General features: G+C 42.6%; 1 protein-coding gene across 1 annotated transcript in view; it reads right to left on the bottom strand.

Annotated features, from left to right (window-relative positions):
• The window catches only part of ZMPSTE24 (zinc metallopeptidase STE24), a 32,527-nt gene that overhangs the window by 3,992 nt on the left and 1,580 nt on the right, over positions 1–26,955 (bottom strand). The window contains exons 2-9 of the mRNA XM_075554417.1: positions 26,280–26,426; positions 22,333–22,419; positions 14,694–14,810; positions 14,219–14,371; positions 12,504–12,645; positions 8,029–8,213; positions 3,516–3,620; positions 839–982 (exon numbers count right to left, since the gene is read on the bottom strand). Of these exons, the coding sequence (XP_075410532.1) occupies positions 839–982; positions 3,516–3,620; positions 8,029–8,213; positions 12,504–12,645; positions 14,219–14,371; positions 14,694–14,810; positions 22,333–22,419; positions 26,280–26,426 (1,080 nt within the window). The remainder of the gene's footprint in view (positions 1–838; positions 983–3,515; positions 3,621–8,028; positions 8,214–12,503; positions 12,646–14,218; positions 14,372–14,693; positions 14,811–22,332; positions 22,420–26,279; positions 26,427–26,955) is intronic.

Here is a 26,955-nt window from a genome sequence, read left to right as displayed (position 1 = left end):
GCCGCCTAGCACAGTCTCATTAGCTCACGCCTTGTCACACATTTGGAAGCCCCCTAAGGAGCTATCCCGTAGTAGGGTTGGTTAAACATCAGTGATGTAGAGTGGGCCTGGGGTGGAACTCTAAGATGATTTTGAGACAATCTGAGAAATACTGCTAGACAGGTACCCCTCTCACACATAGATGTATCTTTAATGGGTTAGGCAACCCCCAAAGATACATACCAGCCCCACCTCCCAGTCTGAGAACGTGACCTTGTTTGAAAGTAGTCTTTGTAGATGTGAATACATTAGCATGAGGTCATACAGGACAAGAGTAGGCTCTAATCCAGTATGAATGGTCCCCTTTTAGAAAGAGAAGAGATGGGGCATACGATCAGGTGCGGGTGAAGGCAGACACCAGAGACTTCTGGTTGAGCCTGGCCCTGCAGATGCCCTGAATGTGGCGTCTAGCCTCCAGATTCGGATGCAACACTGCTGTGGTTTTCAACCACACAGCCTGTGCTAACTTACTGCAGGTGCTCCAGGAAGCGAATGCTAAGGGAAGCATGGGAACAGCACATCGCCTCAACCAAGTCTCTGAGATCAGCTTAGGATTTCATCAGTAAAGTGTAATTCTCCACTATTTCTTATAACAGGAGGTTAAGTATTTGTTCCTTCTGGCTTGGATTTTTCTGCCACCTTCTAATATCAACCAATCCATCAAGGAACTAAAAGACTGCACTTCATCTATTCGTTGAAACTATACAACTTTGCCCATGTATTTTTCCACCTCCCTGGCAGAGCTAGATTTCAAGCAGGCCAAGGCACGTGTGAGATTATTTTCAAGATTATACATTACCTCGTTGTAAGGGGAAAAAATGAACTGGAAGATGATCAGCAGTCCAATGAGAGTGGGTTGGCTTTCATAAAAACCGAATGCATGGAAGAGCTCCTTTCGACCAATTAGCACAGCAAACAAGAAAAAACACAGGAAGGAATTCATCTAGGAAGAGGCACACAGCATTTCTAAGTTAGAATTTGACGGTGGGATCAGAAACACAAGAAAAACAGAACTAGAATGCACAGTGTTCAATGTCACAGAAGCTCATGTGCATTAATTGCTGAAGGAAAACCCATCTGCCATGTGAACTTTCACCCAAGCCACAATAAAAAGCTTAAAAACCAAGCCAAACCAACCCTCTAGGGTGTGAGTTTAACTGTAGTTTTAGTGTGATCAGAGGAAAAGTTACATAGGGAGTTTCATGCTTTCACTTTTATTGGAAAATAGAACATTGATATGGATGTGCATAATATCTTTCCACCTAATTTGTAAACAGTTTAATTTTCCATAGAGAAAAAAAAAGCCTCTTGTGGTTGAGGATTTGAGGTAGTCAACTGCAATAAGATAGTCCCGTCGCCCCAGTTCCCCCTGTCTTCGCCACACACACAAACCAAATGTACAAGTTAAAGAGCTAGACTATCCCTTGTTCACCTCAGACCCTAATCAGACAAAGCCTCCTCCTACCTGACCTTGCTCTGACAGCCGCAAAGCCACAAAACTCAAACCAAATCCACTGCCATTCAATTGACTCTGACTCACAGGGACCCTGAATAGTGTTTCCAAGACTCAATCTTTCCGGAGTTGACAGCCTCCTCCTTCTGTGGAGTGGCTGGTGGGTTTACACTGCTGATCTTACTGTCCGTAGCCTAGCACCAGGGCTCCTTCCACAGCAGCCAGCTTCCTTTAAGTTACCTTTACGACCACGGAAGCTGTACTGAGTAGTTAAGGAGGGTCAAGAAAAATCCCCGAGCTCTCTTTATCTATGCATGAGAAGAAGAAACAAAATCAAGTCTCTACACGAATATGACCTCTTACAGCAGTGGTTCTCCACCTTCCTACTGCCGAGACCCTTTAAGACAGTTCCTCATGTTGTGGTGACCAACCATAGTTATTTTCGTTGATACTTTATAACTGTAATTTCACTGTTATGAATCAGGCAACCCCTGTAAAAGGGTCGTTTAACCCCTAAAGGGGCCGAGACCCACAGGTTGAGAACCACTGCCTTAGAGGAAAGCTGAAGAACAAATACCATTCCTCTCCTTTAGCAGATTAGGATTTTGGAAGTCACATCCAAGGGAATTCAAAAGTGGAATAAAAAGATAATGGAACCTTCCATGAACCCCTGATGCCCCCCACCCACCCACATATACGTGGAATAATTTACCAGGTGACTGAAAAAAGTACCAGCTTAGAGCAGGGCTGGGGGCAGAGCGTGACCCCATTGACCCAGCGTGAAGAGCAAACAGTTCTGCAAGCCAGCACTCAACCTCAGTGGATCCAACATGGATTCACCAAGCCTCACTAAACACCTCACAGAGAAGGTGCCGAGAGCTCTGGAGCAAAGTTATGCATACCATGCCCATCAAGCAGCCATTCTCCTTTTGAAAAATAACTTTTGTTCACTGCTCCTATGCCCTCGTTGAAACTGAATTTCTGGCCACCAGACACCAAGATCCTCAGATGTGAGCTGCTCTCTGGAGCTGATCTGTTTAGCTGGCATCATCCGTTTAAGTGGTGTACAAAGGAGTGGTAATGAAGCAGGCCATCAAGGGTGAAGTGACATGAGTAGGCAGGTGGCTTTTAGTCTTTGTATCCCCACTCCTGCCACTCTGCCACACGTTAATCAATCTTTACTCTTCTCCATAATTATTTCATTGAGGAGGAAAAAAGTTGAGCCTATTTTATAAATAACTTTATACCGCATGCTGGTAGCAGCTGGAAGTGGACGGTTAGGGCATCGCAGCACCACTAAGGGATGGTCTTGAAAGACAGCTGAGAAATCACCCCCACCATTGAGTCAATGCTGACTCGTAGCGACCCCCTGTGGGGTTCTGAGACTGTAACTGTTTCTGGGAATAAAAAGACCAGTCTTTTTCCTGAGGAGCTGCTGGTGGTTTAGAACTGCCAACCCTGTGGATCATAGCCCAATGAGTAACCACTATACCACCAGGGCTCCTTAGGTGAACTTCAAGTAGTACATTACTGTCAACTCGTTTGGAGGAGGTCAATGGACAAGTAAAGGTTTGCTCTGAGGATCAAGGTTTTGGAACTAACTCAAACGGACTGCTGTTGAGTCACTCAACTCAGCAACCCTAACGGAGTCAGCAGCCCAGCATTTAACCAACACGCCCCAGGGCTCCTTGGAACAAGCTAGATCCCAGGGAATCCGAAAGTGAAAATGATCATGCTGGTAACCACAGTAAACACTACTCAATGTGAGTCCTTCACATATAGTGACCAATTCAATGCTAACATTGGACTTCAGTGGTATTACCATTCAATGAGAGAATGGAGGCAGAGAGACATTCAGGAAGTAGCCCGATATTGCACAGGTAGCAACTGGGGAGCCAAGGTGTGAAGGCAGTTAGAGCAGCCCTGGAGTCATCTGATCCTCTCTACTATGATACTTCTCATGCCGACCACACCTCTAGTTTGGCTATTATGCTGAAGCAAGGAATTTTGACTTGAAACTTACCTGGCTAATAATGATATTTTTGACGGTATGTCCCAATTTCCAGTGTCCCAGTTCATGACCTAGTACAGCAAGCACCTCCTCATTTTTACATCCTTGTTTCTTATTCTGAACCAGACAACAAATTGAAAATGAATTATCAATAACCTTCAAAAAGTAGTAGGCCAACTTAAGATTTGAATGTAAAGAAACAGTCAAATTTTAGTGCAAAATTGTCCTTCACTTAACAAATAGCACTGCGAATCAGTGCTCCATGCCAGACAGTGTTATACAATAAAGATAATTAAGACCAAGATAGGCATTCCATGACTTCATAAAGACTTTATGCTTTAGTGTATTTAAATATGTAAATTTTAAAATCTAAATTTAAAGTAATTACTTAGGAAAAAACCCAATCCTTCCTGTTGTTGTTAGGTGCTGTCAAGTTGTTTCCAACCACAGTGACTCTAGGACAGAACCACACACTGCCTGGTCCCGCACCACCCTCGCTATGGTTCTTTGAAGCCCATTGATGCAGCCACTGTGCCAGTACATCTTACTGAGGGCCCTTCTCCTTCCCCTCTATTCCGTTTTTCTCCAAGAACAGTTGTTGTTAGGTGCCATCGAGTCAGTTCCGACTCATAGCAACTTATGCACAACAGAGCACTGCCTGGTTCTGCGCCGTCCTCTGAACTGTTCCTGTGCTTGAGCCATTGTTGCAGCCACAGTGTCCATCCACCTTGTTGGGGGCCTTCGTTTTCCCTACCCTTCCATTTTACCAAGCATGAGGTCTTTCTCCAGGAACTGGTCTCTCCTAATAACACGTCCAAAATATGTAAGAAGTAGTCTTGCCCTCCTTGCCTCTAAGGAGCACTCTGGCCGTACTTCGGCCAAGACCGACCTGTCTGTCCTCTTAGCAGTCCATGATGCCTTCAAGGTTCTTCGCCAGCACCACGAATCCAATGCATCGGTTCCTCTTTGGTCTAACTTACTCAGCGTCTAGCTTTCGCATGCATACGAGGTGACTGAAACACCATCGCTCGCTCGGGTCAGGTGCGCCTTAGTCCTCGAAGGGACATCCTTGCTCTCCAACACTTGATAGAGATCTTGTGCAGATTTCTCACACAAACTTGTCCCTTGATTTGATGTCTGGGCTTAGAAAGCTGAATACTCAGAACACCAGAGGAGTCATGTTCAAAGATATGTTGTTATGGAGTAAAGACAACTGAAATAAGGGTTACTTTACACAGAAAGGTGACTTGTTTAACTAAAAAATATTCTTAGATAGACCTAATTTTTTCCCAAACTAATTTCACATAAAGAACAGATGTAAGTGCCACCCATCTTCTCCTTTTCAACAGCAGTTTCCCCATTTATAAAATTCATACACTGCATCACATGATTTCAAAACACCAAGTTGGGCAAGATGAGAACTATTATCTGAATTTTCGAGATGGAGAAAAGAAGCTGAGAAATTAAGATGTCTTACTTAAAATTTTCATGCCAGTAAGTAATGGGTACAACTCAAATCCACATCTCCAGAGCCGGGGCCCTTTCTATTAGACTAGCACTTGAGGCTAACTGCACAGGAAGGCTAACTTCCTGGGAAAATATTTGTTTTCCTCTGTAGAATGGGAACGTGTGGCTAATTACCTCCATGGGCAAAAGCCTCCTGTGCCTCCAGATGAGAACTGGATGGTGCTCAGCTACCATTACAGACACTGCGATCAAAGATTCCACGGAGAATCCTGATCAAAAGGGGAAATGTAGAATGAGATTTCAAATCCTCATAGATCACTAACTTTCTGGAGCCACGAAGGTTAGATGAATCCCTAAACTACTGCCTTGAAATAATCACTGAACTTAAACAAAAATAAGCTCTGAAGTTTTATTTAAACCAAACAATAGTTTAGTTTAACTAGGAAAATATCTGCCTTGAGGACTATGCTTTTTTTCCAGAACGATGAGGGAGATTTGCATGAAAAGATAATGGAACTTTCCCACAAACTCTGTGAAGCCCCTTCCTATCTATATGGGATCGAAGTGACAGTAGCAACTCAGAAAGTTAGGGAGGAACCTTAGGGTCCAAAGGATTTATGGAAGGGGGTAAAACCACTGAGAAAGAAGAGTCAGGATGGCTGGACAGTTTGAAGGAGACAAGCAATGCCATACATGGTACGTGTGGAAACTGTTCAGTTGGTAGTTTGGTTGTGTACATTCTCAGTAACAACAAAATCCATGTTTTACGTCAGTTGTTTACATATTTGTTTTTTCATAAGTTGATTCTGAGACAGGCTATCCCAATTCTACTTGTCTCTGGAAAAGCAACATTCCAGAGTCTGTTTCCTAGACCCAGTTTCCCATCGAACGGCCATCGCGGAGAAAGCTGTCAAAGGAGGAAGAGAGGGGAGGGTTTCCGATCTCCATGTTCTTCTCCAGTTTGTTGTTAAAAATGACTCTTCGTCGTTGCTACATCATCCAGATAGGAAACCATTTTTACAGCCTCTACTCACTGAACCTAGTGGGCATTCAGTACCAAGTGCGGAATAAATTGGCTTCCCAAACTTCTGCTCTGTGTAGTCTTCATGTGATTATCAATACTGGCGGCCATTTTTAACTAAATTTCTATCGCTGGTTCCTCTCTCCCATTTAGTCTTAGTACTTTACCTTTTATTAATAATCTTCCTCTAATGATTAAATGTTATCAGCCAAATGCATTCAGGGAAAGAAGACATAAAAACTTTCTTAGACTCTGGGGTCAGATTTAAGAAATGGCATCTTTTGTGGTCCCACAGCATCTGGTCTACACAGCTTCGCTATAGCTATTACATGAGGGGCTTCAGAATGTTCTTTGAACAATTCCCTTACCGTATATACTCGTGTATAAGCCGAGTTTTTCAGCACAAAAATGTGCTGAAAAACAGGGATTCGGCTTATACACGGGTCAGTGATACCCCAGCGAGGTGTAACATCTCGCTGCCCGCCCCACCACCACCACAAAGGTAACGGGATGAGCACCCGTTATGTCGTGGGTGATTGCCGTTTCTCTGCTGTTCATTCTAAGCCCCGCTGACACTGCAGGGCTTTGAATGTCTGTTCACTCACATCTAACCAATCAGAGCCGTCCTATGACGTGTATCTTTGAATAAGCCTTTTAAAGACCGTGTGCGAAGGATGTGGCATGAATGGATGTCATCTGGTCAAGCCCGACTAACAAAAGGAGGAAATCTCATGAAGCCTGACATAGAGTTAATAGCAAAGTGGGTTCGAGATGCATGGGAAGACATCACAGAAGACATGGTGTGACGTGCCTTCCAGAAATGTAGTATTAGTAATGCTGTGGATGGCAGTGAAGACTGCGCTTTGTATGAAAATGACAGCAGTGATGGTGATGACGGCGATCTCAGTGAGGACAGCTTCTATGATGACCTCACACCAGCTGAAGCTCTGCATTGGGATACGGATGATGATGAGGAATCCAGTTTTGAAGGATTTTAACTCTTCACATTTTAGCTTGGTTGCTGATGGAGCTCAGGGAATAGTACTCTTAAGGTATCATTGTTGATATCTTATTGCTTTTGTTGAACCTATTTTCCACTTACTGTGCTGGTTTACTAATGTTAAATGACTTGTCCTTTTAAATAAGTATTTAAATACATTACCTCACTGATGTCTCAATTTTTAGTAATTTTATTTTCATTTGTTTCGATTATTGAAACTCACCAATAGCGTCTGCATTTTGCACCCTAGGCTTATACTCGAGTCAATCAGTTTTTCTGGTTTCCCAGGTAATAATTAGGTACCTCGACTTATACTCGGGTTGGCTTATATTCGAGTATATACGGTACCTTTTAATCCTATTTCTCCATGCACTTTTTGAAGCCCCCCATCATATCAGATTGTGACTGTATGACTGACCCCATTTAAATGGTAAACTCCTGGCAGCAAGACGTGTCTTTTTCTTTTAGGACTCCTAATGTTAGCAGTTCACTGTGAGCTACATCGACTCGGTGGCAGGGAGTGGTAAGCAGAGTATCTAAGTGAACATAAAGACAACAAACTCCACTACACATATCCAAGGACCCACAGCAACTGAGTGACAGAATCAGGATTCAAATTCAATTCTCTCCATTGTCAAAGTCATCTCACTGAAGATGAAAATTAGATATTAGTCTCCTTTTTATACTGCCAGTAGGAATCCTTTGATCATAGACATATCACAAAGACATAAAAGTATCTCTTTTACAGACAGCTTATGAGTCATGAATGATCCTATCCTGTGCTTCCAGTTTTAACACCGACATTCTGGAAAAACCTGCAAGCAAAAAAAAGCCAGGAATAAGCCCGCAAGGTAATTAGCAAGTGCTAACCGTGATGACCCCACCTAAATCCAGCCTGACACAGGAGTCTCGGTGTTTTCATTTCAGTCTCCCAGAACTCCATATTCATTCTGCAGGAATTACACGTTATTAATAGCAGTCTTAGGAACAGCTGATAAACACCAAACCTGAGTCTCCTTCTTAGGAAAAGCACTCACCCTAACTTTGGCTTTTATTTCCTCAATGTCCCCATCTCCATCTTGGCGAGCTTCCGTGCCAGAGTCCTCCTGGATGTCTTTGTTCAGTACAGAGTACTCTTCTAGGAGCGTGTCAAACAAAACTATGCGCTTGTTCTTGAAGAAGCCATAGAAGTAAGCGTTGCTGTGCGAAGAGCGCTTTGATCCTGAGGAAAAGACCGTTCAGAGCACGGAGAGTGATTAAAAAGGCTGGAGTCCTCTGGAGAGACTCCTAGAAATTAAATCATTAGAAAGAATGTTGACATTTTCATGTTTTTGAATACTGGAATAAAAGTTGTTGCAATATAAATTACCGCTGGTAGCGAAGAATATGTATTTCCCTCCAGCCTAGCCTGCGTATATTTATCCTTATCACAGTATTAATTAGAACAGAAGTCATACTCTAGGATCAAGACTCCGTAAGATTAATTATTTTTAAAAACAACAAGAAGTCAATAGTGTTAAATATCCAATAATAGAATAATTAAATTGTGCTAAAAATGTGGAATAAAATTTTACACAGCCAGAAAAAGACTTTTATGTTGGAAGAATTTTAACAAGACAAGAAAATATTAATGAACAAGTAAATGTGGTGAAGAAAGCTGATGGTGCCCGGCTATCAAAAGAGATAGTGACTGGGGTCTTAAAGGCTTGAAGATAAACAAGCGGCTATCTAGCTCAGAAGCAACAAAGCCCACATGGAAGAACACACCAGCCTGTGTGATCGAGTGGTCCCGAAGGGATCAGTTATCAGGCATCAAAGAACAAAAAAATCATATCACTGACTGCACACTTCCATGACAGGATCACTGAAGACAAATGGGTGCATAAGCAAATGTGGTGAAGAAAGCTGATGGTGCCCGGCTATCAAAAGAGATAGTGTCTGGGGTCTTAAAGGCTTGAAGGTGAACAAGCGGCCATCTAGCTCAGAAGCAAAAAAGCCCACATGGAAGAAGCACACCGGCCAGTGCGATCACGAGGTGCCAAAGGGACCAGGTATAAAGGCATCATGCAAAAAAAAAAAAAAAAAAGATATATTTGTGTATATGTATATATATGTGTGTGTGTGTGTATATATGTGTGTGTGTATATATATATATGTATATATATGTGTGTGTGTATATATATATATATATATATATATATATACCATATTGAATGAAGGGGGAAGTGCAGAGTGGAGACCCAAGTCCCAAGTGTTGGCCACTGGAGATCCCCTCACAGAGGGGTTCAGGAGAGGAGATGGGTCAGTCAGGGTGCGAGGTAGTACCGATGAAGAGCACAGCTTTCCCCCGGGTCCTGGATGCTTCCTCCCCCCAACTACCATGATCCGAATTCTACCTTGCAGGGCTGGATAGGGCAAAGGTTGTACACTGGTGCATATGGGAGCTGGAGGCACAGGGAATCCAGGGTGGATGATACCTTCAGGACCAGGGGTGTGAGGGGCGATGCTGGGAGAGCGGAGGACGAGTGGGTTGGAAAGGGGGATCTGATTACAGGGGTCCACGTGTGACCTCCTCACTGGGAGAGGGACGGCAGAGAAGGGGGGGGAGGGATAGGGCAAGATATGACAAAGTAACGATGTATAAATTACCAAGGGCACATTGGGAGGGGGGAGTGGGGAGGGAGGGGAAAAAAAAAAAAGAGGACCTGATGCAAAGGGCTTAAGTGGAGAGCGAATGCTTTGAGAATGATTGGGGCGGGAAATGTATGGATGTGCTTTATACAATTGATGTATGTATATGTATGGATTGTGATAAGAGTTGTGTGAGTCCCTAATAGAATATTAAAAAAAAAAAGAAAAGAAAATGATGAGGACAATGAATGTACAGATGTGCTATACACAATTGATGTATGTATGCATTGTGATAAACATTGTATGAGCCCCTAATAAAATGTTTAGAAAGAAAATGTTAAAAAGAAAGGTTGACCAAGTCCATGTAGAAAAAGATTGTCTGGAAACGGACTGTGGTAACAAGTGTACTGGTGTGACTGAAATATGGAATGATATGGTTTACATACTAAATCCCAACTAAGAAAAAATAAGTTGACCAACATACTATGAAATATACAAAACTGTATGTATAAGATTACATCACTGTCAAGAAAAAACCCTCCAAAATGTAGAAGAGCATAAAAGCAAGTCTATTAAGAAATATATAATACAAACGTGATTATCATCGGGATCCATAATTGTAAATTATTTTCTTTCTTCAGTCTTTTCTCTCTTTATGACAGTTAAAATACATTTACTTACTCTAAAATCCGAAATATACTTAAGTTATTAAGGATATTAATGGGGGGAAAAAGAGACTGGAGGAAGACATACCTAAATTTTCAGAGTGGCTAACCTCAGTTAATTGAAACAGATAGTTATAACAGGGACTGTATCACCTACAGAGCCTAAAATATTTACTATGTGGCCCTTTAAAAGAATAAAACAAACCCGCTAATGGGTGCTTTAGAGGAAGCAACACAGAAACACAGAGGGCTGACGGGAACTTATTTGTTCAAGATCCCACGGCAAATCTTATTCATTTATGTGGATTTGAACTTAAGGATTAGAAATTCAGAGTACACCTTACAATTTTTCTATGTCATTCAAGGCTTCCTTGAAACTTGAGCAGGCTTATGCAAGTTGACTGACAGCTTAGCTCTCAAAAGCAATCCACAAAAAAGTAGCGCATAGATCAGGTATAAGGCATCATAAAAAAAACAAAACATCGTGAATGAAGGGGGAAGTGCAGAGTGGAGACCCAAAGCCCATTTGTTGGCCAATGGAGATCCCCTCATAGAGGGGTTTAGGAGGAGATGGGTTAATTAGGGTTCAAGGTAGCATCGATGAAGAATACAGCTTTCCCCCAGATCCTGGATGCTTCCTCCCCCCTACTACCATGATCCGAATTCTACCTTGCAGGGCTGGATAGGGCAGAGGCTGTACACTGGTGCAGAGGGGAGCTGGAGGCACAGGGAATCCAGGGTGGATGATACCTTCAGGACCAGGGGTGTGAGGGGTGATACTGGGAGACTAGAGGGTGAGTGGGTTGGAAAGGGGGAACCGACTACAAGGATCTGCAGGTGACCTCTTCCCTGGGGGACGGACAACAGAGAAGGGGGGTGAAGGGATACGCCGGATAGGGCAAGATATGACAAAATAATAATCTATAAATTATCAAGGGCTCATGAGGGAGGGGGGAGCGGGGAGGGAGGGGAAAAAAAAGAGGACCTGATGCAAAGGGCTTAAGTGGAGAGTAAATGCTTTAAGAATGATTAGGGAAAGGAATATATGGATGTGCTTTATACAATTGATGTATGTATATGTATGAACTGTGATAAGAGTTGTATGAGCCCCTAATACAATGTTTTAAAATAAATAAATAAACAAAAGAAATATTTATGGCAAAAAAAAAAGCAGCGCCTAACCAGCTGCTGGTGAGACCTGCGCCCCCAGAAGACTCGCTGTGTGGTTGGCGCGATACAGCCCCAAATGGAACTTAATTACTCAAGAGTTCAACTCACTCAATTACCTAAAGGTGCCTGACAACTAACCAAGGTAAATAAATCCGTCTAACACGCAACATAAAAGAGGAAGCGAAAAAGGCTATGGCCAAAAATGGAAAATACTGTGATGCACCCAAACATACGTGTAGAAACCTAGCTTAACGTGAGGAACCCCACTTTCCTTCAAACTGCCTAACCCCTGCTAGCAGCCAGCACCCCTGCCCTTCTCCTCTTTCCTCTCCTAGATCTCCCCACAAGAAGTGGCTCTTCCAAGAAGTCTCCACACTCTGCTGGCCCAATTAGCAAGAAATGTACACATCTTGAAGGACCTTGAATTAGCACCTGCACTAGTGCTGTCCCCTGCCAACCTGCTGAGAATGTAACGGCTACAATCTCCTTCCCTTTGAGCAAACCCCTATTTTGAACTATAGAAAGTTTGTATGTAATTTCTTTGTTCTGAATTGAGAGTTCCAGGTGCTAGCCTACTCTTGGTCCAGCTGTTTAAGAAAGGCTGAAATTACTAATATAGCGGTGAGGTGGATTTCACCCTTTTACAGGAGGCAACAGCAGGGCTTGGCGCCAAGCCATCAGTTTCTATCTCTGGATGATGTCACCAATTTCTACAAACTGCTTAAAAGTCAGCATGTAAAATCTAAGCCTTTACATTATAAGTCCTAGTGATTAAAGTGCCTAGTGGTTAACCAGAAGGTCAGCAGTTCAAATCCACCAGCTACTCCATGAGGAAAAGATGTGGCAGTCGGCTTCTGAAAAGATTTACAGCCTTGGAAACCCTATGGGCCAGATTGACTAGTTGACTAATGTGCTTGCTTTTTTTACTTTTTATATGATAAATGTTCTAAAAAACATAAAACTGAATCAGCATTTTATTAATGTTCTAAGACTAAAGCGAAAAGACAAGCTCCTCATCTAAACCTTCTTACTCTCAGGGAGCTTACCTTCAACAACATACACCTTGGTCAGAGGAAAGTCAATACTCTTGGCCATGATTTCAATTTCTTCTTTCAGCTTTCCTTCAGGCAGAGGTGTGAATTTGTCGAATAAGGGAGCAATATAATCTGCATAGATTGTGACAAGCACCTGAAAAATAAATGCCAGAACAATCTATGAATCTGTTAATGATAGGCTCTTATTAAATATGTTCTACTCACTATGACAGAGATTAGTAATATTAAAATAAGAGTCTAGGAAGTCCAGGTGACCCGGGCTTCGGTGAAACATGGCAGTCGGCTGGGACCTTAACACAAGCATCACTAGATGAAGGAAGAAGAGGGGGATTTCCCTGAAGATGAGGCGACTGAATTAGAATAGAATCTTAACTTTGGTGAGAGTTGGATGCCTTTTCGAAAGTTTCTGAGAGCTACGTAGAGACTTTGGACAGTGGCAATAAGCATTTACCACTACAGCTTTATTAACCATAAATGAATTTTCAGAGATACTTGGATGAAGTATGAGGTAGACAAGAACTTTTCTAGCAAATAGAGATGGTGCTGTTGCCACAAAGTGTCAGTCTGCTGGAGCAGATGTGTGGGGTGTAGCAGAAACAATGATTACATTTGCAGACGGTCTAGTTGATGCCCCAGCACTGTCTGATCTTTCCCCACAGCAAAGTCTGGCAAAGGTAATAAGCAAACAAAGTACTGGGGTTCAGGAAACCTAAATCACATTTGTGGAAGGTCAGATGATTTTGTCTATTGTGAGCTATTCAGAGATTAACACATTGTCTTACAATTTTAAAAACTGCATCACATATTAGTAAAGTCATAAACAGTAATTTCTCTATTGTCATAAATACTAATTTCTCTATTGCCCCTTGAATTACAAATTTTAAAGTTTTCCTAGTTTAAAACTTTCATTGTAAAAGTAACACGTGATGATTGTTAAATAACTCAACTTGACTAGGGCGTTTCAAAGGAAAAGTAAAAGCCTTCTCATTTCCTAAGCCTGGCACCACTGGGCAGTGGTGACCACCAGAGTTAAGTTTCACGCACAGCCTTCTAGAAGGGAAAGTTCCTAAACGTTTGCATGTAAGTTTAAGCTATTTTTCTTTTTTCTTAGTAAAAGTGGAATCATTCTATGCATGCGGCCTGTAACGTGTTTTTCTTAACTTGATATTTTGAGCATCTTTTCATTTTAGGACACGTATTGTAGACCAGTTTATATACAGATTAAAGTTTATTTAATTGAAGGCTTACTGAAGGATATTTAAATCCATCTAGGATTTTTAATATTAAAACAATGCTTTATGAAATAAATAAAACAACAGTCTACTCATCTTTGAGAACAAAGACCTTATCTTATTTACTCTGGTATTCTCAGAGACAAATCGCATTAGAAAGTTATCTAATATTTTTAATAAATAAATCACCTGAGGTCAGTCAAGAGATATTAAATTATAAATCTTGTTGGCCACGGACAATGTAAAATTGCCTGAACCCAAAAGAGCCTGACAACTGAACCCGTACAGTTAACTGACAACTAACTTCAGAAGAAACTGCAGAAACTCTACGGTCAGAATGAATCTTCCTCTTTCTGAAGCCGAAAGTTCAAGCCAAAGGGGCATTATATTTAAGAACTGTTAGCAAGCTAGGGAAGACAAAATCAATGATCTCATCAAGGAACTTCAAAAAAATTAAATAAAGATTTCACTCACCAGAGAAACAACTAATGTGAACAGCCAGGCATAAATAAAGAAATAGTCACCCCCGATTTTAATAATGTAAAGGAGAAGCGACGACACGGGCAATAAAATGGCCTGCGTTACAGTGAACTTCTTGATAGCGTCTTTCACGAAGAATCCCAAGGTCTGAAAAAAGAAAACAGGAGCCTCAGAAACTGGTTTAAAACAATGCTTAAAAATTAACAAGCAGCGAGACTCACATGGCACAAGGTGGCAGGGAACAATCTTGCATTTTGCAGTTTGAAATAAAGGTACGTTATCAGCTGAAAACCAGGAGATGTTTTTACAGCAAGGTTCTAAACAATTTTTACCACATCTGCAGCTCTCTTTTTTCCGATTAATTCATGCTCTAAACCCAGCAAGTCATATTTAAATTATTACCAGCAGGAGACAAAAGCACCAAAGATCATCACATGTGAAAAGAGGCCATTTGCATTTGCTCGCTTACCTGCTGATTGAAGCCATGCTTTTCTTCTATCACAAAAGTGTTATACAGACTCCAGGGTAAACCAGTCAGGGCACTGAACAGTGTGGCCAACAGCAAAAACACCAAGGACTGGAAGATCTAAACATAAGAAGGGGGTGGGGTAGGGAGGAGATTTTTTATTTTTTTAATAAATTATTTTATTAGGGGCTCTTACCCATCTCTCACAACATTTCATTATACCCATTGTATGAAACGCATCATCATTTTCAAAACATTTTCTTTCTACCTGAGTCTTTGGAATCAACTCCTCTCTATTCCATCCCTCCCCCACCCTCATGACCCTTTGATAAATTACATATTATTATTTTCACATCTTACACTGTTTGCTGTCTCCCTTCACCCACGTTTCTGTGTTCGTAAAAGCAGTTTTTTATGGTGTAATATAGTTCATTTCTCAAGTGACTAATGACTGGATAATTCACCATGTGGTTGTCAAGTACCTCCTATCTCCTAAGCAATGTGCTGAATTTCATGGGTTGCTACAAGGTCTCACACATCATGCCTGCCCTCAAAAACAATTTAGTAGTGCGAGGAGGCAATTAAACAAGTCTTTATTATATAAAGGGACTATATAAAAATCTCCCATTGCCATCAAGCTGATTCCGCCTCTTAGCAACTCTTGAGTGACAGAATAGAAATGCCCAAGGTTTTAAGGAAATAAGCTGTCACGTCCTGTTTCTAGAGAAGCTGGTGGGTTAGAAGTGCCTGCCCTTTGGTTAGCAGCTGTGGTAGTTACAGAATCTGGTACTTGAGACTATTAAGAGTGAAGGAGTGGGGTTTAGTTTGTCAGTCAGGTCACGGCTTGATGACCAGATCTGGAGTGCTAAGGAGATAAATAGCTCACTGGAGGTGGGCCACAGATACACAATCTGCTTCATATTCCTGTTGGCAAGTCACATGTAGACACAATGATGGCACAAGAGCCCTCGAGCTGGAGGAGCCACGTGGAGACCCACGCCAGCACTGAGATGCTTCCACTGCCACTGGATCCACAAGACTTTCCACCCCTGCCTGTTATATTCCTGCATCTGGCATTACTGCATGGCTGTGAGAGCCTAGAAAGGAATTTATGGACTCGTATCGGACATTTGGGCTAATACTGGACTTTCGGACGTGATCTGGACTGGGCTGGGATGTTTCTCAATATACAATTGCTCTTTCATATAAAGCTCTTTCTTATACACGAGTGTGTAAGAATTTGTTTCGTTAGTCAACCTTGACTAACACAGAAGCCCCCTGGGACTTAACCGCTGAGTGACCACAGCTCCTTATCCAAGTGTGATTCAAATGATTCATGAAAGAATTCTGTTACCTTTCAATTCCATTTTTACAGCAACATATGCTGGTGACTAACGGCAGGCTGACAAAGGTGAGACTTGGAGGAGATGGGGCAGGGCTGCCATGTCAAGAGGAACTCCTCACAACTGACAAAAGCACAGGAAGAGGGGAGAGGACCCGAACTAAGGGCCTTGCCCAGAAGACAGGCCCAGATGGGAACAAGCAGAGCAATAATGGAGCCAAAAGTAAGGTGCTCCCAGGCAAGTGGAATGGGGCACTCTAAAGTTTGCACAGAAAGCCAAGTCCAATAGAGAATATTACCCTCAAGATGAAATTCAATGGCTTTTTAAATGGGCCCCTAAAGATCAGAGAGCAGTAATTGCCTTGTTTCTCTGCAACCGAAGGGGAAAGATAGCTCACTGCTGTCTTAAAGTCTATTTCTTTGATGATCAATATGGGTTTATATTTGTCATGTATTCAACGACCATTTGGATTTCTGCCTGTCATTTTTCTTTTCTTTTTTTTTTAACATTTCAAATTTTTTTCTTTAAAAGGCGTGAGTCGTGTACAAGGGGTTAAATGCTTTATAGACAAGAAAACAAAACTGCGCTAGAGCCAACTTATCATCATCTTCGTCTTTTTCCTCCCCCTCCTCCTTTGTCTTGCTTTTCTCGGCCTCGACGACCCCCCTTTGGCAGCGCGGGGCTTCCCTTTAGGCCGGCACGCAGCGCTAAGCTTTTCATGTTTCTCCTTCAGCTCGGTGGCCTTCTTCTCTTCGCGCCAGGCTGCTGGTCAGCGGCCCCAGTGTGACTCCACATCTCTCCCAACTCCTTCGCAACGTCCCGATGGACAGGCCGGGTGCTCGCCTTTGATTTGGGGGCGATACTCAGAGCAAAACAAGAAACAGGCCGAAGGAGCCCTCTTGGATGCACTGGGATCTCTGAATTTCTTTTTTGTGTCCCCTTTCGGAGGGGATGGACATAAGCTGTCATTTCGCTCTCGTCGCGGGCCTGGTCCGCTTGGCCGTGTCTTCAGATCCCCTGCTCTCTAGCAGACGTGCTCTGCCACCTCTCTGAGCACTCCTGAGAAACACCGAGAAGCTGACACCGGGTGCAGCTTCGATGCTCCTCCCGGCAGGTCTGCACAACAAATGCACAGGATGACATTTGCCTCTCGGCTTCTCAGGACCGCCTTTGCCCACATTGTTTCTATTTCGTCCGCGAGGCACAGAGTCGCCCAGTGCCGTTTGGCTCTGCCAGGCCCGGCGCTGTCTCTATGGAGCTCAATGTACTGCGATCTTGTCACTTTTCTATGGATGGGGGTGCTCCCCGGTGGGGTACGGGAGCCTGAAGAGTTCTTTCTATAGTAAATGTATCACTTATTAATCGGTCACACTTGGCAACTCTATCACACCACCTGCCCATTCCCAGCCCTGGTGGGTAGTGTGTCTTGTCTGCCTATTAAAGTCAGTCACTCCCATCCCCATTCACCCTACATACAAACCACATCGATGTGAAATTTCACTTCTCTGTTTTCAAAACTGTCAATGGCTTGCTAATATAAAACTTAATAAACGTGTGTAAGACTCCCGTCATCTGACCCTGAAATGCTACCTTCCACTATTGCTCAATAAGGCTTTAGCACTCCTCACGGACCACTGTGACTATGCCTTAGACAGGTACCGGCCTTGAGAATATCCCTGCGGAGCAAAGACAGTGCCACGGGAATGCCACCTCCTGCAGTGTTATTTCTAATTCCGACCCAGAAAGAAGGAACTGGCTTAGGAGTGGCGATGTACTGGGCAGCAAGGCGCTGAGCTTTATGTCGCTGTGTCAAGAGCAGTCTCCATCTCACGGCTCCAGGAAACCTCAGGACACAGGACATCTAAGGGCCCAGTGACATGAGGACACAGTGATCCAGGCCCACTCATTTCGAATCCGTGATTCATCCCTATGTGAGTTCACTCATTCCACTTCACATTCATGTGGCGACACTGACGCATCCTGAGCCATGAAGCACCCGACTTGCTGAGAAGGGCTACACCAGAGCGCTTTCTTCTGAAACAGAGACATTGATTATCTGGAGCCTAGTTGTTACGCCGGAAAAACAAAAGTCCTGCTTAGTAGAAGCTGAGACACCCTGTTTTCCTTCCTTCTTGTTTTTTTTTCATTACAGCAAATTAGTTATACAAGAAGTACATACTCACTTCTGAGTTTTCTTAAGAGATGAGGTAATAAAAATTTCCCTCAGAAAAAAAGCACCATTAGCATTTTGTGATGTATATCAATACTATTGTGCCACCTACCATTTCATACTTTTACTTATGTGTCATATGCGCACAAGTATAGATGTACAAGGATGGGCAGCACCATATGTAATAAAGTGAACCAACTTAAATATGATGATTACTAGACTAGTTATGTAAAAATGCTGTATAGATCCTCATACATATTTACTAAGTGGCTTTGTAACTGTTTCCATTCAAAAGTATGTTGTGTTTAAAAAAAAAAAGAGCCCCGTAACATGTTTTCCTGTCAGGCTGGCAAAAATAAAAAGATCACATAGGTCAGTCGCAGTGAGGACCCAATAAAGGGTGTTGCGGTACTTCACACACTCAGTGAGAACATCACCGAAACCAGCTGTCTGAAAAAGAACTTGGCAGCATCCTCCAAGATGTAAATGCAATCTTTGACACAGCATTTAAACGTCGCATGAAGATTTCGGTCAAAGATGTACACTTCAGCATGACTTGCTTATAAAAAGTGGGACCGATCGATCAACAGAAGAGAACTTGGATAAATGCTATGTGCATCTAATGAATAGAGGCAGGCGTCATTTTCACACCGTAGTGCAGGACTACAAAACTGACCATGTAAGCTCAAACCGTACAATCTTAATCAATGGGGATAAGTATGACTGTTCTGGGCGACCTTTACATATTTTGGTCACGTTCACAATCCTCTCGTTTTCAGGTTCTAAGTGTACGCTGTCATTGTTCTAACTCATAGCAACCCTGTGTACAAGAGAAGGAAACGGGGCAGTGTCATCCTCAGTTGTTTGCAGCTACTGCGTCAATCCTTGTCGTGGAGGGAAGCTCTTCTTTCTGACGATGCTCTGCTTTGCCAGCATGACCGCCTTCTCCAGGTCCCTCCTGATGACGTTCAGAGAACCTGGTACAAATGCTCCCACAGAAGGCATATTCTGGCTGGACTTCTTCCAGGACACATTGTTTTCAATCTTTCTGCCACGGTATAGTCGATATTCTTTATCAATGCTGAAATTGAAATGCATCAACTCCTTTCTGGTCTTCCTTATGCATTGTTCAGTTTTCACAAATGAGGGGAGTGAAGATACCATGACATCAAACTGCCGCACCTCAGTCCTCAGAGTAACATCTTTGCTCTTTAACACGTTTTAAAGAGGCCGTTTTCAGGAGATCTGCCCCATATAATGTCATTTGATTTCTTGATGACTGATTCTATGAGTATGGATGGTAATTAAGCAAAATGAAATGCTCGACAACTTCAATATTTTCTCCCTTTATCATAATGCCAGTGACTGATCCAGTTAGGGCAGTTGTTGCTTTCGTTGCGTTGAGGTGTAGTCCATACTGAAGAGGGTAGCCTGGTTTTCAACAGTCCTGAGGGAAGGAAGCGTTTCCAAGTTGCACTGAGGATATTGGCAAAAACACGGATCCAAGAACTGACAGAATACCAATTGAGATGTTTCAACAAACAGATACAAGAGTGGAAGGGCTCGCTCATCTCTACTAACACATCTAAAAAACCTTCTACATGGCCAACCGAACGGTAGAGATCCGTATCTGTGCCTCTCCCAAACAAACATGGTTCAACAGAATGCAGAGATTACCGTATATACTTGAGTGTAAGCTGACCCGAATATCAGACAAAGCACCTAGTTTTACTACAAAAACTGCATTAAAATGTGCTGAAAGGGAGGAGGGAGCGGGGAGGGAGGAGAAAACGAGGAGCTGATGTCAGGGGCTCAGGTGGAGAGTGGGTGTTTTGAGAATGATGATGGCAACGTATGTACAAATATGCTGGACACAAATGACGTATGTATGGATTGTAAAAAGAGTTGCATGAGCCCCTAATAAAATGAAAATTTTTAAAAGTGCTGAAAAACTCAGTTTATACCCGAGGATGTATGGTATCACAGACAATGCCATTAATATCACATGTATTTAAATTCTGCTGATAATGAAAAGAGAGTTGTAGTAGTATATATTGACAGGAACTTGCCAGAAATTCAAGGTGGATTCAGAAGAGGACATGGACCGAGGGATATCACTGTGGATGTCAGATGGATCTTGGCTGGAAGCAAAGAACACCAGAAAGACGTTTACTTCTATTTTATTGACTCTGCAAAGGCATTAGACTGTGTGGGTCTTAACAAACTAAGGAATTTCAGAACACTTCACTGTGGTCCTGTGGTCCCTGTACAGAGACTCCGAGGAGACTGCATAGTTTAAAGACAGACAAGGCGTGCGTCCTTTTCTGCATCCTTTCACCATACTTATTTCATCTGCATGCTGAGCAAATAATGGGAGGCACAGGACTAAGTAATGAAGAATGAGGCCTTAGGATGGGAGGAACTTGTGAACAACTTGCAATACGAAGATACCACTTTGCTTGCTGAAAGTAAGACATGAAGCACTTACTAATGATTAAAGACTGCACCTTCAGAATGGATTACACCACTAAATATATAGGGAAACAGGAAAAAAATAATAAATTGATTATTTGTTGCACTCACACACTCACTCAATGCCATCGAGTAGACGCCGACACAATAGCAAACCTGAAGGACCGGGTAGAACTGCACCCCCAGTGAGTTTCTGAGACTGTAACTCTTTATAGGAGTAGAAAGCCCTGTCTTTCTACCTTGGAGTGGCTGGTGGTTTCAAACTACTAACCTTGAGGTTAGCAACCCAATGCACAACCACCATGCTACCAGACCTCCTGATTATTTGATTAGTACACTGTATTTTAAAATGTTAAGAATTAGTGTTTTATTTCTTTGCAAAAAACAGCAACAATGTGAATAATGCTTGTCTCCTCTTCATGAAACTTACAGTATGGAGTGAGAGTTCTTCCCCTCTGCCTTGATGAGTTACCACATTCCTTTTCAGCTTGCAGTGCCGTGAAGGATGGGGTTTATTTGCCAGCGTCACTCCCCGAGACACTGCTATCCTTCCCATCAACAGCTCCCTTCACTACGCCTCTGGCTCCCTATCTAGTCTCGCTCACGGCAGCAGGAACAGCCTCCTGGTCAGCAGCTTTTAAAAGAACTCTTGCTTCCAGTGTTATCCTTTTGTGGTTTATGTTACTTTTATTATCCCTGTCCCCACTCTCCTTACTGGTTGACTTCTGGAAGCAGATCACCAGATCTTTCTCCCGAGGCACCTCGGGGGTACCAAAACTGCCAACCTTTCACAGACGGAGGCCGAGCTCATTATCCACTTGCTCCACCTAAGGATTTCTGCCCTTTCATCTTTGTTGGTCAGTTCCCTCTTTTGATTATACGTTATTTTTTAATGTCACGCATAAGACAAGGAGGTGACACAACTAAACATGTTATTGTCTGAGTATGAGCTGAATGGTCAACCACCTACAGATTTTGAAAGACGGGACAACGGTTGGTCACTGATCAAGAAGCACACCTGTTGTTACTTACACAGTGGCCTGTGGGCCGAAGGGCTAGCAGCAAAATTTGTACTTCACAAAATTACTCACTTTGAGGAGATTCATCAGTGAAAATAACCTGCAAGAAGGGAATAGACTTGACAATTTCTAAAGAAAAAAATCAGGAAGTGGTGTCCCAACATGGGAATCTGAGGCTTAAGGTTTTGCCCTCAAGTGGGGCTCCAGGGAGAACGGATCGCCAATCCGAGGCACCTGGTGGAGAGTCTAGGAGCTACTCTCTCTGTTTGAAGTATCTGCTTAGTGTGAACCCCACAAAATGCATGACCCCCCTTTTATTGCACAGAGTTATCCCTGAGTAGCAGCTATTTCATCAGGAACTACAACTCCCAAACCCCTTGTAGCTAGATGAGATCACACGATCTTTACCAACAAAATGTGAGTACAGGGAGGAGCAGGCAGCACTTTGGCATCAATGGCTCAGTCCCCAACTTACCACAGGGGTCAGCCAACTGCCAACCAAATCCATGCCCACTGACACTGTCCTGATAAGCCACGGAAATGTCTAGGGTCTGTTACAGTAACAGGAAGACATAGCCTACTAACGTTGGCACAAAGCTCGACAAGCAGAAGAAAGTAGATGGTACTGAACCACATACCTCATGCTCTGGTCCAAAGCCAGCGTATCCACAGAGCCGTCCAGACAGGCTCCAGAGATAAGGGATTCCACCACAGAGAAGAATCAGCTATGGAACACGGAAGACTTTAGTCACTTTGGAATAGTATAGGAAACTGTCACATCACAGTGTATTTCACAAAGAAAAAGACAAAATAAAGCTGTTTTTAAAGTGTCTTTGGGAAAAGACCACAATAAAGGGTTTTGCATCAAGGAACTGAGTTTACTGAAAATGGTTATAGAACTTGTCTAAAATGCTAATGAGCAAGAGATGGCACTGAAAACAGTCTAGGCTTCATTACTAACTCCCTTTTCCTTGAAAGGAAATGACCCTGTTCAGGTAGGACAACGATGACAGATGACGTGTCTGTAGACAAGAGGAGAGCCATCCCCACTTACCAGGGTCAGGGACTGGACTGGGACATCTGTGCTTGCTCAGGGTCAGGAAAAGGCGATTCCGGAGGCAGGAGTAAGGCTTTTAGATGAACAGGCCCCACTTCCCAGTACCACTCTTGGTCTCAGCAGGGAAAGTGACCATAGACATTCACCAAAGTGCCAGCGCATTACAGGGCAGCTCTGGACATTTGAAAAGGTGTGTGTGTGGCAAAACTAGGACATTAACAGATGAACAGAAAATAAAGAGATTTATAAAAACTAAAAAAAAAGAAAAGGTGTGTATGGGGGGGGGGGAGTATGCTAATGCACACTACTTCTCACAATAGATACTAAACTTGTGGAACTCATTTTGTCAAGAAGAATCAATTGATGCTGCCTATCTGGGGGTCTGGGGAACACAAAAGACCAGTTACACCCGTGACTGGGAGACTTTACATCTTATGGTCATCCTTTAATCTACTCTTCACTGGTGTAAATGAGCAAAACAGTGATTGATGCCAGCCTCTCAAATATGTATACAGATGAGGTCATACTCTATTTGTCATTCCACAACTTGCTTTGAGACATTTTTAAGATCTCGAAGCAGTGCTACAATAGATCTAGTTCACTCGTTTATCTCCAGCTCTGGAGTGGGTCTTCACTGACATCTGCGAGATACCAGGGAAGGCTGCCTGATCAAAGCGGACGGACACTGTCTCCCTGGAAGCTCAGTCATATTTGTGTGCACAGTGGCACTTATCATTGGACACACAAGGCCACTACTCAGGTTCGCTTCTGGTAGAAAGCACTGAGGCAAAAAAAAAAAAACTAAATTAACCTTCCTGTTTTTATTTTTGGGGGGACCCCAAAATATAAACCTATTCATTGTAATGAGCTTGCTTTTAGAGAGAAGAGTTTCAAAGTATCAGCAAATTTGCTCTTTTCAAATGGTAGACTTAGCTACTGATTGCCTAAGGACACGTTTAGCACCTTCATGCTGCTGTCCTTACGAGTTTCTGAGGTTGTTTCTTCAATGTCATTTTAAAGCTTACTAAACCTGAGTCTGACACCAATTTTCTGGATTTACCAGTGTCACTTGACCATGAAATGTCCAAGACATTTATTTCTCTTTGCTTCCTCACCCATAAAAAGGAATAATGCCGAAACATCAAAGAAAGTAATATAAAAACTATGTCCGAGGTGAAAATCACTATGCAGCTAATGAGGACGATTACCGTCCTTAGCTTTAGCCTATCAGGACCACCTGTAGTTCGAGCCACAACAAATTACGAAGTGCTCATTTTATACACATATTCTCCCACCACCATCCTCTCTCTAAGATCAAGGGTTGTCATTTCCAGTCATCAACCATAATAACCAAGGTATTGCCCATCTCTCCTGCAACTGTTTGCTCGTGATCACCAAAGGGATCGAAAATATTTTTCCAGGCATTTTATCGTGAGACATCATAGAGGAAAGAGGATACCGTCTAAATTCACAATTTCTACCCTCTTCTTTCTCTCTCGTCAGTCTCTAAGACTGATTTCCTACCAACATCCTTCTCCTAACACAAGAAACGCTGCAGAGAAATTAACCAACACCAACACAATCACAATCACAGGACCTTTTTTCTCATCAAGTGCCAGCCTGCTCTGGCCCCTCGGGCAGAATGCTTTGTTGACGCAGTGAGGGCAGGAGCACAGGGGCTGAGTCAGTAGCAGGTTTGGGCGCATTCATCTTCTTAAGTACAGAAAGCATTGAGTCCTAATACTACACTTCAATACAGTTGTAATTGCATCACAGTAAGTAAACTAGCTTTGCATTCATAAAAATATCAAAAAGTCAAATTACTACCAATAGTTATGCATACCAAAAGCGAATTCAATTTTATTCCTCACCCCCCATTTTTTTTCAGTCAGCAGCTGGATGATGTCATTGTTTAACAGTTACACACATGCAGTTATTTCATCAATTAAGGTAGCTGATCTCAATTATTTTTCATTTCTGAACCTTGCTCTTAATAGAACTGGGACTCTAGAAGCATTCTGAAGGAATGGTGATGATCATGATGATAAATACCTGGCAGTTATGGAATACTTAACAATGAGTCAGGCACCATTTTAAGCATTTTACACATTTCGCCCTCTCAATATTATGAATAACTATTAGTACTGTACTGCTTCTGTGGATTCTAAAACTGAGACACAGGTGTCTTGCTTGGTCCCACAGAAAGTGGGATGAAGCCGAATTCAAACTCCAGGCCCCTGAGTTAATTTCTCCACCATTCACTGTCAGTTGGGGTAATAGCGCCCCCACAGGGGTGAGATAGGTTTTTTATTCTTTTTCCATATAAAGCACAGATAACATACTACATACACAGTATGCATAGGATATTAAAATTCCCTTGAGGGAGAGATCAGGAAAAACATGTCTAAAAAGAATCTTGGGAGAGAAAATAACGATAAAAAGACTGAGAAAAATTGTTCTTCATTATATGGCTTCTCTTCCAGGAGTAGGGCTGACCCTCTGTTTTGCTACATCAATAGATATGCAGTATTTATTTCCTGGCTGGCACTATATACAAAAATGATCAACCTTAAAGTACTCTTTCTGTATGGAGCTACCCACCTGTCAGGAAACAAGGAAGTTCAAGCCAATTTAAGTACAGCACGCTACTAAACTCAAACTGGAGGAGGAGCAGGAGGTTCAAAAAGTCCCTGTAAGAGATGTGGTCTCAGTCTCATCCTAGGGGTTGGCAAGGCTTCTCTGAGAAGGTGGAGAGAAGAGGGAGAGGAGGGGTATCCCAGGCACAGCTATGAGCACGTGAAAAAACTCAATCATGAAATGAGGGTGAGTGGCGGGGGGGTGGTGGGGGGGAGAGGGGGGGTGGCGGGGGTGGGGGTGGGGGGGGTTAACCAACAGGGGAAGAGAAAGGAACAAAATGATGAAGCACATCGCCTCTGCGTAAAGTCAAAGGGATTTGAGTTTCAGTTTTCACTGAAAGCTTGTCTGCTTCTGGCCTTGATTATTTTATGACTGTTTTATCCTCAGTATGAAAAATTATGAAGGATGTCTCAACCCTCAACAAAAATAAAATGTTATACAAAGGGGGGAAAAAAAGACGAAGTACAAATAAACAGTTACCAGTTAACAAAAAACCTCATAAGCCATGCCAAAATGTTTGGGATTTTCCCAAGAGGAAAAAGTGAAGCCATTGAAAGGTCTTATACAGGAGTATAATGAGATCAAAATTATGTGGCTGAAAGGTTCCTCTGGCCAGTGAGATGGACAGCCGAGAGGCTTCATGAGCAATCAACCACACAACTTTCTTTTTCACCTCTAGTGCTGGTATTCTAGAATGTTCAACAGACTCAACAACTGTTGAGTTTCTACCTCTTTCAATCCAGACCCATTCATAACAATAGCACAAAGATTAGAAAGCATTCTGGGATCTGCAGGTTTGGCTGCTTCCTTTGGGTCAGAAACACAGGAAACAGACATTGCAAAGTCATCACCAATTTGATAAACAGGTTTTCCAAGAAGTAAATTACTCACAGTGCCTTCGATCTCTGAGTAGAGTCCTGACCAGAAACTGAAAGTACTTTTATCCAGCTGGTAGAGTCGAGATTTCTCAAATGTTTCCGAGTCCATGATCTGTCCTAGCTCCAGCGGTACATGAGTTGTTGTTTTATAGACCCTTCTCTGCAACATTTTGAAGAAAACACGCCAAATGAACTCATTGTTTATTACAATAATCAATCGTTTAGGTTCAAACACTGAATGGTTTACAGCATTAACTTATCACTTAAGCTCATTGGATTTGTTTTACATATCTACAAATAATGTACTTGCTCAAGTACATCGACCATTGAGACAAATGGCACAGAAAAGTAAAATCTGAGAGGTGACTAGGTGAAAATCAGGACTGTCATCACACTAATCTGCATATGGAAAACAAAACTGCAGCATCACAAAGAGGACTGTTAAATCTCAACTCACTGTCATGGAGTTGTTTCTGACTCATAGTGACCCTATAGGACAGAGTAGAACTGCCCTGTGGGTTTCTGAGACTGTAACTCTTTCTGGGAGTAGAAAGCCACATATTTCTCCCGAGGAGCAGCTGGTGGTTTTGAACTGCTGACCTTGAGGTTAGCAACCCTGTGAGTAACCACTATGCCAAACATGTGTCCTATAAAATAGAAAGCAAACTCAGCAATGAAGGAGGTAGCAA

Source organism: Tenrec ecaudatus, chromosome 1, assembly GCF_050624435.1.
Source record: "Tenrec ecaudatus isolate mTenEca1 chromosome 1, mTenEca1.hap1, whole genome shotgun sequence".
In the NCBI taxonomy this organism is placed as follows: Eukaryota; Metazoa; Chordata; class Mammalia; order Afrosoricida; family Tenrecidae; genus Tenrec; species Tenrec ecaudatus.
Note: the sequence above shows the minus strand (reverse complement) of the source record. Positions and strands in the feature narration are given on the sequence as shown.